Raw genomic sequence first — 15,968 nt, forward strand, 5'->3', positions numbered from 1 at the left:
GATACTGTCAGGCTTTTACACACAGTACAAACACCCTTCCATTTGAACGCTCACCAAACGGGAACATCCTAGGTGCCCTACGTAAAGAGCGAGCAATTTTTGACTCACATGCGAAGCAAAAGTGAGTCTATGTACTCACCCGAGTCGTCCGTCCGTCCGTCCGGACGTCCGGACGTCCGTCCGTCCGTCCGTCCGTCCGTCCGGAAAACTTTAACGTTGGATATTTCTTGGACACTATTCAGTCTATCAGTACCAAATTTGGCAAGATGGTGTATGATGACAAGGCCCCAAAAAACATACATAGCATCTTGACCTTGCTTCAAGGTCAAGGTCGCAGGGGCCATAAATGTTGCCTAAAAAACAGCTATTTTTCCCATTTTTCCCATTTTCTCTGAAGTTTTTGAGATTCAATACCTCACCTATATATGATATATAGGGCAAAGTAAGCCCCATCTTTTGATACCAGTTTGGTTTACCTTGCTTCAAGGTCAAGGTCACAGGAGCTCTTCAAAGTTGGATTGTATACATATTTTGAAGTGACCTTGACCCTGAACTATGGAAGATAACTGTTTCAAACTTAAAAATTATGTGGGGCACATGTTATGCTTTCATCATGAGACACATTTGGTCACATATGATCAAGGTCAAGGTCACTTTGACCCTTATGAAATGTGACCAAAATAAGGTAGTGAACCACTAAAAGTGACCATATCTCATGGTAGAAAGAGCCAATAAGCACCATTGTACTTCCTATGTCTTGAATTAACAGCTTTGTGTTGCATGACCTTGGATGACCTTGACCTTTGGTCAAGGTCACATGTATTTTGGTAGGAAAAATGTGTAAAGCAGTTCTTAGTGTATGATGTCATTGCTAGGTTTAGTTACCCTAAAGGTCGAGGTCAAGCATGTGAGTCGTATGGGCTTTGCCCTTCTTGTTAAAGAATTAATTTTGCAGATTTGTCTCGAACACTTGTTGGACCCATCCTGAACTCAGGTCAAAAATGAGTTGCTTCCCTTCGGGTCTCATTCTATCGATTCTTTCTTTCTTTCTTTATTTGGTGTTTAACGTCGTTTTCAACCACGAAGGTTATATCGCGACGGGCATTCTATCGATGTAAACTGGCCATAGCCGTGGATCGATGATTATCAGAATGTTTTTGGACCGTGGTGCGTTTTTGCGCTAGACCTAACTTTTAAAATCTAAATAATAAATTGACAGCTTGTTACACAAACATTCTTTAATCATAAAAGAATTCTTTTTTCATCAAGACAAGATCAGTACAATTCGAAGTTGTGAAAGTTTGAAAAAAGAAAAGCCCGGAAGCAGGGTCACGCAAGGGTCGTAGCAGACGACGGTTTATGCATATCGCTGTTCCTCTCAACATCGCTAGAGTTCTTGTGAACCACAGCCATTTGTTTCGTGCATAAAAACGTGCTATTGTAGATAAGCTCACATCGAGTCGCATTCAAATGACTAACTGACGACTACATTGTGAAAAAGGGAAACTGGATCACACGGGTTCACGATGGCTCAGGGGTAAGATAAACCACGCAAAAATAAATTCTTTGAAAATTGTTCGCTCTTTACGGAGGGCACCTAGGATGTTCTCAATCGGTGAGTGTTTAAATGAAAGGGTGTTTGTACTGTGTGTAAAAGCCTGACCGTATCTGTGATGCTTTACGGGAGGCTTACTGTGCCTTTAAACAGTTAAACTAATTGATGTGGAGAAATGTCTAAATCATGTTGATTTTGCTTTTCACTTTCTTGTTACCCATGCCTGTTGTCATTGTTAATTTTAGTGCTGATGTTGTGTTTTGGGGTTTTGATAAACATGACCTCATTGACATGTTTTGGATAGCGCCGAAAAGATAAACATGACCTCATTGACATGTTTTGGATAGCGCCGAAAAGACCGTCCAGAAAACGAGACAAATGAACTACTGTAATGTTGTAATTAGGGACATTGGTCACTGAGATGACGTAAATTGCAACAATAATCGTCTCTCCAAAGAAAACTTATGACGTCATGATGATATTGTATGACAAAGAATCCCTCATGCCGTATCAGCATGACGTCATGACAGACAGCTGGCGCACTCTGCATTTCACACAGCAGTTGCAGCAAAAATTAGCTACATTAGTTTACTTTGAATCGATGACGTACCAGCAACTAGTGTCTACTGTTTCATTTTTTCTGTCGCGATCGCTTTCTACTCTATACCAGTATACAGTCTGCTGGGTTGATGGTGTCAACGCCCGTTTTATTACCCTGGCGTGAAGAATGATTGTATACTTACAGACTTAGGTGTGTGAGTGCTAGCGCGTATGTGAGTGTGTGTGTGTGTGTGTGTGTGTGCGTGTGTGCGCGCGCGTTTATACGTGCGTGCGTACGTGCGTGTCAAAGAGACAGAGGGATCCCAGTGAGGTAATCAAGACGTCAGCGGACTACCTACAGCCACTTGATTTTTACGAGCTCAGAGGAATGGTCAAGGATTGTCGCATTGTTGTACATGTCACCACCACGCATTCCGAACAGAAGTTTACTTCACCCAGTCGCTCTGAAGAACGAACGGTTATGGTGACAGTTGAAGTCCTAACGGTTTCAAATGTAATCCTGCCTCTGTATAACCTGCACCGGTATCTGTCGAGGTTAGCGTTGCGTAGGTTTACAAATACCACTTTTTTTTTCACAAGGTGGATAGTCTGGTGAAGCAAAAATGTACTCTCATATAGGTGATAGATTTTCAGGAATTATCTGGGTGTGTGTGGGGGAGGGGTTGGGTACAGAGGAGAGGGGTGTGAGTTCAGAGCAAGGACATGAAGGCAAAGAGGAACAACAAGAAATATTCGCTTGACACAGCGATCAAGCCCGTCGTGGGAAGGGTCACCTGTAAAACAGATTGGCCAGGATTGAGGCGCCCTGACCTAACAATGCCGCATTTTACACAGACGTTGAGAACATAAATTGCGCCCCTTTGACTCAACACACCAGCTTTTACGCAACCTTCTACATTGTATAGAAGAACCCGATTCGTCTAATTCCAGATTGTAAAGATACTGCCCTTCCGACGTGCACGACCCCGTTCATCTTCACATGTCTGTCCAGGTTTTCACATGGAATGGGAGCATCGATTCACTCGTATGATACCACAAAGCAAAAGCGTAGCTACTTTGGTGCACCTATATCAATCTGCGAAATAAATTCAGCAAAAAGTCTCAAGTCTGCACAGACAGCAGCTATAGCTTTAACTAAAGGGAAGGGTGACCTTATTCCACAGGGCCGGATCCAGGGGGGTTTGTGAACCATAAGACGTATTGAATTTGCATCAACCAAAATCACGAACGTCATATAACGCGTACGAACGGAAAAAAATTGATGAAAGTGATATGAACGGACACCTGTTTTTGTCAAAACTGTTTGATGCAAATTCAATACATTTTATGGTTCACATAGGTCCAATATCACTCGTAGGCGTACTCTGTGCTATATGACGATCATTGAAACACACATAACTTAAAGTGGGGGCCTGTTTCTGCCTGATCTAACGAATGTGTACGACCGGAAACGCTTTTCGTACAAACGGAAACATGCACTTTTATACGAACGGAATCTGCATGTTTTCAAAAGATAACTGATTGTACAAAAGCCATGTTTTTTTTATAAACTTCTGTTCAAGCAAAATGTCGTAACAGGCAATGGTTTTGGTGATCATGTGCAAATCAGGGGTCAGATTTGATAACAGAGCGAGAAAAAACAAGAACATGTTAAAACAAGAGGCGAAGCCTTCAAGGCTCACGTAAGAAATCGACAAACAGTAACACAAACTCAATCACTCCGTCACACATACACACACACACACACACACACACACACACACACACACACACACACACACACACACAGTAAGCATAGGTGAAACTGTGCAAGAAAGCGAGACCCTGGATCTGCCAAGTAGTCTCGGCCCGCTCACAATAACAATGACCGAGACGTTCAGTAATTCCTTTGCGTGACGTCTAACCCTCTTACGTCATAATGTGACGTCTTCAAATAGTTTCTATCACACACGTCAAACACTTTTGACCGAGACTGACGTAATCCATAGACTCGGAAATGTTAAAGTTTCTATCACACACACACACACACACACACACACACACACACACACGCACGCACGCACGCACGCACGCACAGACAGACAAAGTTTATCATCGCATAGGCTACACTTACGTGAGCCAAAAAATCAGGCGATTCTGCTACGTTTGGCCCGCGTGTGTTATCATGAGGATTACTAGCACCTTTGTACGTATTGTACACATAGCCCAACCAATTAGCTACCTAATTATTGCAATATCACAAAAGTGCGCTGCCCACACGACTTAAGGGAAAGTCGCCAATCCCGGAACAGTCGGCTAACTTGGAACACCTCAATATGCGATCAACGGAAAACAGTTCATGAACAATTGTTTTGCAGAAATGTCTAGTGACTTTCCTTGATGTTATTCCAGCACGAAACATAGCAACCGCGGCAAAACAAAACAAGTCGCGTAAGGCGAAATTACTACATTTAGTCAAGCTGTGGAACTCACAGAATGAAACTGAACGCACTGCATTTTTTCACAATGACCGTTGTCCGCCGCTTGTGCAAAACGGAGTGAAACTGACGAGCCTGTTCAGCGCGCTAGTGGTTTCGCTGTGCTGCATAGCACGCTTTTCTGTACCTCTCTTCGTTTTAACTTTCTGAGCGTGTTTTTAATCCAAACATATCATATCTATATGTTTTTGGAATCAGGAACCGACAAGGAATAAGATGAAATTGTTTTTAAATCAATTTCCGATTTTGATCATAATTTGTATATTTTTAATTTTCAGAGCTTGTTTTTAATCCAAATATAACATATTTATATGTTTTTGGAATCAGGAAGTGATGTAGAATAAGATGAACGTAAATTTGGATCGTTTTATATATATATATAAAAAAAATTATTACAATTTTCAGATTCTTAATGACCAAAGTCATTAATTAATTTTTAAGCCACCAAGCTGAAATGCAATACCGAAGTCCGGCCTTCGTCGAAGATTGCTTTACAAAAATGTCAATCAATTTGATTGAAAAATTAGGGTGTGACAGTGCCGCCTCAACTTTTACAAAAAGCCGGATATGACGTCATCAAAAGTATTTATTGAAAAAATGAAAAAAGCATCCGGGGATATCATTCCCAGGAACTCTCATGTCAAATTTCATAAAGATCGGCCCAGTAGTTTGGTCTGAATCGCTCTACACACACGCACAGACAGACAGACAGACAGGCACACACACATACACCACGACCCTCGTCTCACTCTCGATTCCCCCTCTATGTTAAAACATTTAGTCAAAACTTGAGCACGGAAAAACTTGAAATGACATTTTGACGAATATAAACAGATTGGTTAGATAAAACAAAAATAAACGTACAACATACCATTAAATAGGGAACAAGTCAAAGTCACGGCATTATGTATTTTATGGCATTTTTTTTTTTTTCCCCTGTGCACACGAAGTTTTGACGCCCTTGACCTTCGACTCAAACTTTCGTTTTCCGACGTTCGTTTCGCTTCGTATTCCGGTTTAAATTTTGCTTTTTGCTCGGCACTTTCCGGGAAAACCCGAAAATTCTGATGCATCCAAACGATGCATCAAATTGTGAAAATGATGCATCATATCTTGGTTTTGGATGCATCAATTTGATGCATCAGTTGATACGATCCGCGTTCCGTACAAAATCTTCTGCTCAGAAAAATAAGTGGGGAACATCTGCTCAGAGGAAGAAAAGGGGAACATTCTTAACGATGTTTTCTATCCTGTAGGCAAGCACTTGGTACTGCTTCATGTGTGGCACCAACTTAAACTCCCCTGAGGACATGATACAGTGCCAGAAGTGCACACAGTGGGCACACGAAGACTGCGCATACAGCAGAGGACAAGAGGACTTTGTCTGCAAAATCTGTACTTAGTTATTTTTTGTGTCTGCGAAATCAGTTCTTAAATCTGTTCTTAGTTATTTGCTTTCAGACTTTATGCGTATTGATTTTTTACATTTAGTCACTTTGGCAGGTAGCCCTTTTATATCTGTTTGTCAACTGAAGAGGGGTACAAATAAAGCTGCGAAATCTCGTGGTACTGCTTCATGTGTGGCACCAACTCCCCTGAGGGCATGATACAGTGCCAGAAGTGCACACAGTGATCACACGATGACTGCGCTGACAGTAGAAGACAATAGGACATTGTCTGCGAAATCGGGTCTTATCTTAATTTTTACATTTATGACTAAATGTTTTAACATAGAGGGGGGAATCGAGACGAGGGTCGTGGTGTGTGTGTGTGTGTGTGTGTGTCTGTCTGTGTCTGTCTGTGTCTGTGTGTGTGTGTAGAGCGATTCAGACTAAACTACTGGGCCGATCTTTATGAAATTTGACATGAGAGTTCCTGGGTATGATATCCCCGGACGTTTTTTTCATTTTTTCGATAAATGTCTTTGATGACGTCATATCCGGCTTTTTGTAAAAGTTGAGGCGGCACTGTCACACCCTCATTTTTCAATTAAATTGATTGAAATTTTGGCAAAGCAATCTTCGACAAAGGCCGGGGTTTGGTATTGCATTTCAGCTTTGTGGCTTAAAAACTAATGAGTGAGTTTGGTCATTAAAAATCGGAAACTTGTAATTAAAATTATTTTTTTATTAAACGATCCAAAAATAATTTCATCTTATTTTTCGTCATTTTCTGATTCCAAAAACATATACATATGTTATATTTGGATTAAAAACAAGCTCTGAAAATTAAAAATATAAAAATTATGATCAAAATTAAATTTCCGAAATCGATTTAAAAACTATTTCATCTTATTCCTTGTCGGTTCCTGATTCCAAAAACATATAGATATGATATGTTTGGATTAAAAACACGCTCAGAAAGTTAAAACGAAGAGAGGTACAGTAAAGCGTGCTATGAAGCACAGCGCAACCGCTGCCGCGCCAAACAGGCTCGTCACTTTCACTGCCTTTTGCACTAGCGGCGGACTACGTTCAGTTTCATTCTGTGAGTTCCACAGCTTGACTAAATGTAGTAATTTCGCCTTACGCGACTTGTTTCTCTTGTGTGTGTGGCAAAGTGTACTTTTGTGCGTGTGATTGAGAGTGCGTATGTGTATATGTGTGTATGAGAGACACAGACAGAGCTAGAAAAAGAGTCAGTATGTTTTTGTATGTGTTCCGAGTTTGACGACACAGTGTTCTTTTGGCTTTGATCTGGTAGCCGGTAGCTCTACTCCGCCCATCCCCGGCCACGTCAGATGGGTGGGAGTCGCCAGTCGCATTGGGTGGGCCCCTTCGAGGCTGAGGGCCCGGCACCGTCTTCACCTGGCTGCGACCCATGAAGACGACACCATCACGTTGATTCGTTGATGACACAACCATTTGTCGAAAGTAGCGTAGGCACCCGGTCTGCTCCCCGCCTAAAAAGGCCAGTGGCGTTCCGTCTTCGAGGGACTGCGTGGGTTTCATTTCGGAGTTTTCTTTCTCCTAGACGAGTTTCCTTCCATGGATGATGAGCCTCCTCTACCCTCGTTTTGAATTCAGAGTGGTCTTCTCTTAGGATAGCTGCCTGCCAGGGTTGACGAACCTATCCTGCCCGGCTATTTGACCCATAGCTGGGTAGACACAGTGTTCCACTTTACACACCCATGCGTCCAACCTGGAACAGATGCAGACATTTTTATAATGATCAGTCTGATGAGTTGCGTGACTTTTATTTTATTTTATGTTGTTTGTTTATTTACTAATAGACTATATTATATGATAATATAAAGAACGCTTTGCAATATCCATTTTGTTGTCTGGTACGGTTGTTTTTCCTTAACTGTTCCGGGTTTGGCGACTTTCCCCTACCTCCACGTTTTGTCCCCAAGCAAGTGCCAAAAATGAGGCTGTATGAAAGGAAACATCCTGCGTACGATCGGCCCGGAAACACCCGGTGTATGAAGGGAATCAGTTGACACACCGTGTAATATACCCCTACCACAATTGGGAACACCCCCCCCCCCCCCTCAACCTTCTTAGGTCCGGCCCTGTTCCATATAAACGAATGGACAGATCTGTGGTGGTGTCAACGACTGTTCACACGAGAAGGAGCGTATCTTTAAACGACATGTATGTAAACGACCACAGCGTGGTACATGGGTAAGAATAATATGTACCATACAACCCTGCGTAAGCACAGTAGTCACTCACAGAGGTACCACAGAAGTCTCACTCAGACTGAAATGTAACCAACGCAGTATGTACCAGCAGCTGTAAGCATTGCAAAATGTTTAACTTATGCAATGTTTGAAATTCAGAATTTTGTTATGGAGTTTACAGGAGTAATACTTATTTCTGTTGGAAAGTGTTTCACATTCCCACAAGAAGTGTTCGAACTTGGAATGGAAATGTATTTATATCTACTGGTCAAGTTTCACCGGGGTAAGTGCAGACTATGCCGCGTACGTCCAACTTGATTTTACGGGATGTCATCTGTTACTTATTGAGTAAGGCTTGATTCACACTGAAAGTGTTCTTTATGTAAGACACTGACACGTGACCATGCATTCATACCTGAACAAGGAGAGCAAATGGAATTCACATTAATACATAATACTAAGAGCAAAAACCATTAGCAAACATGCGGTTTCCTCAACAACAACAAAGTAAAAAAAATATTTTAAAAAAAGCCATTAATCGATTCACACACATTATTGTATTACTTAAAACAAATAACAAAACCAAGGACAAGCTAAGTGAACTGTGATTGTCTGCAGAGGAAAACCAGCGGCTTCGACAACTTCACGAAACTTCCGTGGACAGCGTGTTGAACATGGAAGGCGAGTTTGACTGTGCTGTCAGCGCGGCGGACACTCGCATTATTGTGCTGCGGGATATACTGCACGAAGAGCGCACGCAAAAGACCAAACTTCAAGAACAGGTACGACTGTGTAAATGATGAGGATGAGGATGATGAGGATGATGATGATGATGATGATGAGGAGGAGGAGGAGGAGGAGGAGGAGGAGGAGGAGAAGAAGAAGAAGAAGAAGAAGAAGAAGAAGAAGAAGAAGGAAGAGGATAGCGACGACGGGTTGATGATGATGACGACGACCACGGGTTGATGATGAGGATGATGATGATGATGATGATGATATTGATGTTGATGCTGCTGCTGCGCTGCTGATGGCAGTGATGCTGCTGATCATGATGATGAAGTGCTAAAGCTGCTGCAGATCAGTGATTATGATTGCAATGGTGGTAATCATTGTGATCATGATTATGATGGTGGTGTTGACGGCGACCGAGGGGAGAGAATGCTTGGAGCGCTCGAGCTCTGACATTTGTGAAATAGATATATTTCTGTGTTTTTTAATTTTTGTCTGCTGCTTATTTGTAAATGACCCACATGATATCATTGTGTATCATTGTAATGAAGTCACACCCTCTTTTGTACGTCTCAAGTGTCATTCTTGTAGGTCAACGAAATTCGAAAGTCTGAAAAAAGCTTTACCATAAATCTGGTGCTTATTTTACACAAGGAATTCATTTCTTTTAATAGAATGCATGATGTGACGTATGTTCTCGACGAGAAGGATGTCGATCCCAATCGATTGGGAAGAAGGCGTCTTTGCACCATCGGGTCTTTGTATTTAAGTAAGTGGCAGACACATTTATGCTGCTGTTGTTTTCTTGCTTTCGCTCCGAACAGGTAGATAAGGTTCTTGCTAATCCAGTCTGAAAGGAAGTTCGATCGTTTTTGACTTTTCTGAGTAAAAGTATGCTAGTCATGGAAATGAGCAGTGTTAGGAAGTTTGGCTGGCCGTAGATAAAAAAAACAACACTTTAAATAAAACTTAACATGAGGGTTTTCTCGTATGTGTTCGAAGCCAGAGGTTTGAAACTTTGCACACTTCTAGGGTTTGATGATCTTCCGACATGATCCCAGTTTGGTTTACCCTTGTCAAAATTTGGGGGCAGAGTTGGGGTCATGTTCGGTTAAACAACTTTGAGGTTATCTCGCACGGCCGTGGACAAAAACACTAACATGAGAGTTTTCTCGGATGTGTTTGAAGTTAGAGGTTTGAAACTTCTAGGGTTTGATGATCTTCCGACATGATCCCACCCACGGTTTGGTTGACCCTCGTCAAATTATGGTGTCATTGTGGGGTCAAGTTCGATTAATAAAAACTTAACATTGAAGTTATCTTGGATGTTTATAAGCAAGAGCTTTGAAACTTTGCACACTTCTACAGCTTGATGATATCCCGACATGATCCCGGTTTGGTTGACGCTCGTTACATTTTGGGGTTAGAGCGGGATCATGTTCATAGAAACTTTAAAGCTACCCTCCGCTTCCCGTAAACCGTCTTTTTCTGATCACTGAGCTCCCCGAGCCTTTACATACAGTACAAACATACTTCCATTTGAACTCTCATCGAACGGGAACATCCTGGCTGCTTTCCGTTGAAAGTGAGACATTTTCAAAGAATTTATTTTATGCAGTTAGAAAGGAAGTACATAGATAAAAATCGGAAGCCTCGTTTTGGCGCTAGAACTAACTTTTAAAATCTAAATGATAAATTGACAGCCTGTAACACAAACATTGTAAGACACGAAAGAATTCTTTTATCTTCAAAACGAAGTCAGTACAGTTTTGAAGTTTTAAATGTTAGAAAGGATGTATGTCAAACAAACCGGGTGAATGAGTCGAATGGTGTGTGCAACTTGCAGCTCTTTTGAATTGATGACGGGGGAAGTGGGCTACCAAAAACGATACAACTTTGGCTTTTTTTTAAAGGCTGGTCGACTGAGATTTCAACCATTTGTTGCTGTGCCTGTGTAGATTAAGTATTGCGCGCATACAAACATACGTCCGCAACAAGGCGGCTATCACATCAAATGAGCTGCATCTTACCATTGCCAAAGCAGACGAATTTCCCGCAAACCGCTACAGTTTCTTTTAAGATGCCACCACTCTGTTTTGTGTCACTATCAGTCATTTGTTCTAGGGCGCTATGAGCGCCCTAGTTATAACGTTGTGCTGGAATTGTATTTTAGATTCAGAGGTGCACAATAATATGCTTTTGCAGATATAGAGTAGGATTAAAAGCGCAAACGACTAAATTGATCATGAACAAATGTGTCACACGGTACCCCGATGGCTCGGGGGTTGAATAAACCAGGAGAACTGTTGTGTGGTTTACGCGTGCTAAATAGCAATTCAAGTGATCTGTAAGTGTCATTTAATGTTGTTGAATGCTATTGTTAGTGTCCCATTGTCACGATCGGGTGACAGAGACCAAGAAAGTGTCACTCAGTGGAGTGCCTGTTCTTGGTCGATTATGATAGAAAGCGCCTGTACGTGATATTGGGCTACAGCAGAGTTTGCTGACAGTGCTCAATGAACACGGAGGGTTTGCTGCGCACGAGTTTTACAGTGGAGGTTTCTGCTGTCATAGGGCTGACGGTTTTTCGCTGACAGCGCACACGGGATTTTCAGGGATTGAGTTTCTCGTGTCTTTTTTCTGCTTGGGGAGGCAGAATTGTGTATAGCTGGACTGGTTTTTGTGACAAGGTCAGTCACGTGTTATTGGCTAGGTTGTCTGAGAGAGGCACAAGGACGGCACACTTGACACCCAGCGGCAGAAGGGGAAGGATCTAATACACAGTTTCTAGAGTATGATGGTTTTTCACCGAATATTGTATTCGGCACTCTAGGGGAGCTTCCACCGGTTATTTTCTTCTCACTGCCACATATTTTGCTGAGGACAAGTCGTCAACATTCCTTCGTCGGCGATGGCTTTCGCATAAGGATTCGACAAGGGGTTCTGGACGTTTTTGGTCACTGTTGACGAACAGAGGCTGTTCCAGGGAGGAAGCGGATTTTTGCTTCCATGAGAGTACAATCATAGGCTTTTGAGGTAATAAATCATTATTTAACGCTGTTGATGAGTCTGTGTTTGTGGAATAATTTACTCTCTGTTGTTCTTTCCAGGTTAGCGCATAATTTACTCTCTGTGACGCTAAAATATTAATCTGTATATGGTTTTTGCAGATAGGGAGAGAAGGACGAAAAGTGACTGTTTTGTTGTTGTAAAAAGTCCGTTTTGTGCAGGCCCACGTGCTCGATGAGATATTTAAAGATGACATGTTTAAAGGTGGTGGGTGAGGGGTAGCAGACATGTTTAGTGCACCGATGCTTTCTGTTTGCAGCCTTCGTTTCGTGTTCCTGTAACCGCTGCACGGCTGCCTTTGGCGGGACACTGCTAGCTGCAGACGTTGGAGCTGGGACCTGAGGAAGCCACGCTAACCAGCAGACCGGCTAACCAGCGAACCGGCTAACCAGCAGACCGGCTAACCAGCGAACCGGCTAACCTGCATACCGGCTAACCAGCATACCGGCTAACCAGCATACAGAAAGAAAGCTAAGTGCACCATGTCTTACGCACCCCGTTGACCACCGTTGTCTTTTCTTATCCGTGATTACATTGGAGTAGCGACAACGTGGGGTGTTGACACCTGCATGAACTAGAGCTTTTGAACAGAACATTCTCATTTCGACTGTATTTACACGGGTTCAGCGTGTTACGTTAATTTTCTATATACCACTGGCATTTTGTCAGTGACCACGGGTTTTTTACGTGTTGAGAACGTGAAAGGAACATATTTTGAGTGAAGGCTCGAGGGAGGTGGTGAGTTTATACATAAACAGGCGTCTGAAACTTATCCTTTTGTTGACTCTATTTAATTGTATGACTGCGAGAGTGGATCGTGGTGTGGTTAGTTAATTAGTAGTAATTAACCGGTTCATAATCACCTTAAGTGATATAGTGAAACGTGACACCCATAAGGTAAGTATTGCTGTTTTAATGAAAGATGTCATCGTTCCGTAAACCTCTTGTGAGGCGGAGTGGGGCTTCAAGTTGAGGTTTTCTTGGATTTAAAACGAAAGCAAAAGCCTCCAAATTTCACACTCTTGTAGGTGCCAATGATCAGAAGACATGATAAAGACCCTCAGCCCTCGTTAAATCGTTTAGTCAAGTATTGACTAAAATAATGTGAAATGGAGATATGCAGTGACAAGGGCAATGAAAGACAATAATGATTCATGGATGTTGCCACAAATTCATACCTTTAGGACAAATGTCCTGAGCTCTTCAGCATCAATAGGACATTAATTTTGACTGCTTTCAGACATTTTAATAGGACATTATAATGTTGTGCAAAACACAAAATCATGATTACACACACATATCAATATACCAACATTGTGTGCGTATATATTGGTTTTATCACTTTTGTTTCAAACAGGACACACACAAAAAAGAAACAAACAAACTAAAAAGCAACCAAAAACTTCAGCACTCTTACTTTGATTGGCACACAAACTGCATGATTTCCTGATAGAGCTTTTTCTTGACATATTCGACAAAACAGTTTACCTATATAGATGGTCTCTTTGCTGTCAAATTCTAACCAACTAGAACTAAACAGGGTCAACATGAATAGTTAACCTTATTAAAAGACCGTCTGTGCGAATGTCCTGTTGTACCGACACGTACATCTTCAAGTCACGAGACTTTACTTTCCATGATTGTGGAGGTTTCAGCGGTGACACTATCATTGGCGCTGTCATTTTCTGGAATTATGCTATTGCTAGCCGTGTATTCCCATGTGTTTTCCCTTATGTAGCACACGATGCCGTTGAAACGCCAAACGTGTTCAGCTTTTTTGTTTGTTTGGCAGGCTTTAGCTTTTTTCAGTGGCATAATTCAGTGCCGTGCGTTTCAACTCTAACTGAAAGCAAATTAAAGCATACGCGAGCCTTGGTCAGTTAAAGTTGTCTCCCGTACTCCTAACTTTAGTGTGCTGTCAGAAGACGGGTGTACGCAAACAGCTCATACCGCAAACGGTTCGGAAAACGCAAGATCTGCACTGCCCAACTTCAGTGCACCTGTACGCGAGAGCGCTCGGTCACTTTTTGAAGATTTTTATTATGAAAGGAAAATTATCAAATAACGCGCTGTCCGAAGGAATGGAGTTCTTATCGGACAATGACCGCGCTCAGTTGAAAACGATAAGACATCTGACCGCTATGCGGCTAAGTGAATCGGACATTTGAGCCTTTTAATCGGTCTATGTCCGATGCCTAACGACATCCCTGTCATTGATTGGAAATGATAATAAGTGTGTCTTCATTGGAGAAGTGATGTTTAAGCAGTATGTGAGTTGCTACTTCCATTTTTGAATTCATTTTGTTGGAACATTACACACGTTATTGTGATATCTAATTATTGAAGATACACTTTCCATTCCTGTACGTTATTGAAAGTCATCCAAAGATAGTTTTGAAGTCAGTGAGGCACAAAACAAACTTCTCGTTTCTCCTTGACTGTAACGTCATTTAGGGAGAAAAATGAGGATCTGTGGCGCTTGCGAACAAAACGGCTTATTGCTGAACATTGTTTAATTGTATGATGTGCGTCATGGTAATTCTAAACTACGAAATTGTAAGGTATCTTCGAATTCAGTAGGGCAAACAACAAAATTCTCATTTTTCCTTGACAGCAACATCTTTTATTTGTCTTGCAGGTGTCAACATTGAAGAAAATTCTGGGTATCGTTGACAAGAAAGACAGCCTTGACTTCGAGACTGTGAAGGATACACTCTGTCGTCAGCAGGACAAGATAGAACACCTCAAGAGGTGAATAAGACGCTTTAATTTAACTAAATTATAACACACGCACCGTGCTCGAAACTCAGAAGGTGACATTGTACCGGTTTTACGTATCAGGTTTTTTTGTTTTGAATATGCAGGGTCATTTCTACCTAAATATCACAGGGTATTTTTGCGAAAATTACAACTCAAGAGGTTATTTACGTTCGACTCCCTTTTTGACTCACATGCGAAGCAAAAGTGAGTCTATGTACTCACCCGAGTCGTCCGTCCGTCCGTCCGTCCGTCCGTCCGGACGTCCGGACGTCCGTCCGGAAAACTTTAACGTTGGATATTTCTTGGACACTATTCAGTCTATCAGTACCAAATTTGGCAAGATGGTGTAGGATGACAAGGCCCCAAAAAACATACATAGCATCTTGACCTTGCTTCAAGGTCAAGGTCGCAGGGGCCATAAATGTTGCCTAAAAAACAGCTATTTTTCACATTTTTCCCATTTTCTCTGAAGTTTTTGAGATTCAATACCTCACCTATATATGATATATAGGGCAAAGTAAGCCCCATCTTTTGATACCAGTTTGGTTTACCTTGCTTCAAGGTCAAGGTCACAGGAGCTCTTCAAAGTTGGATTGTATACATATTTTGAAGTGACCTTGACCCTGAACTATGGAAGATAACTGTTTCAAACTTAAAAAATTATGTGGGGCACATGTTATGCTTTCATCATGAGACACATTTGGTCACATATGATCAAGGTCAAGGTCACTTTGACCCTTATGAAATGTGACCAAAATAAGGTAGTGAACCACCAAAAGTGACCATATCTCATGGTAGAAAGAGCCAATAAGCACCATTGTACTTCCTATGTCTTGAATTAACAGCTTTGTGTTGCATGACCTTGGATGACCTTGACCTTGGGTCAAGGTCACATGTATTTTGGTAGGAAAAATGTGTAAAGCATGTGAGTCGTATGGGCTTTGCTCTTCTTGTTTTTTTCGTCAGAGCACTTGGACTTGTGCATATTTTCATCCAACAGACCTATTGTCCTCTGAGTCAGGGAAATACCCTGCGCACACACTCTTTCTCGCTTTTAACCATGGTAGGGGCTGTTTTTTGTGCGGAATATATCGTCTCTTAACAAGTTAGTCTTATAGTTTCTCTCAAACATGTAGTTTTCACTGTAGAATGTCAAGCACATGATGCCCCAGACAAACACGTACCCTCAGAC

At 41.8% G+C, this 15,968-nt stretch overlaps 1 protein-coding gene across 3 annotated transcripts in view; it reads left to right on the forward strand.

The window, feature by feature from the left end:
- Positions 1–15,968, forward strand: part of LOC138962353 (uncharacterized) — a 196,312-nt gene that overhangs the window by 32,990 nt on the left and 147,354 nt on the right. For all 3 annotated transcript variants that reach the window (XM_070334138.1, XM_070334139.1, XM_070334140.1), the window contains exons 16-17: positions 8,837–9,000; positions 14,655–14,767. In XM_070334138.1, coding sequence (XP_070190239.1) covers positions 8,837–9,000; positions 14,655–14,767 — 277 coding nt within the window. The remainder of the gene's footprint in view (positions 1–8,836; positions 9,001–14,654; positions 14,768–15,968) is intronic.

The sequence above is a fragment of the Littorina saxatilis genome, linkage group LG3, assembly GCF_037325665.1.
Source record: "Littorina saxatilis isolate snail1 linkage group LG3, US_GU_Lsax_2.0, whole genome shotgun sequence".
NCBI classification, from domain to species: domain Eukaryota; kingdom Metazoa; phylum Mollusca; class Gastropoda; order Littorinimorpha; family Littorinidae; genus Littorina; species Littorina saxatilis.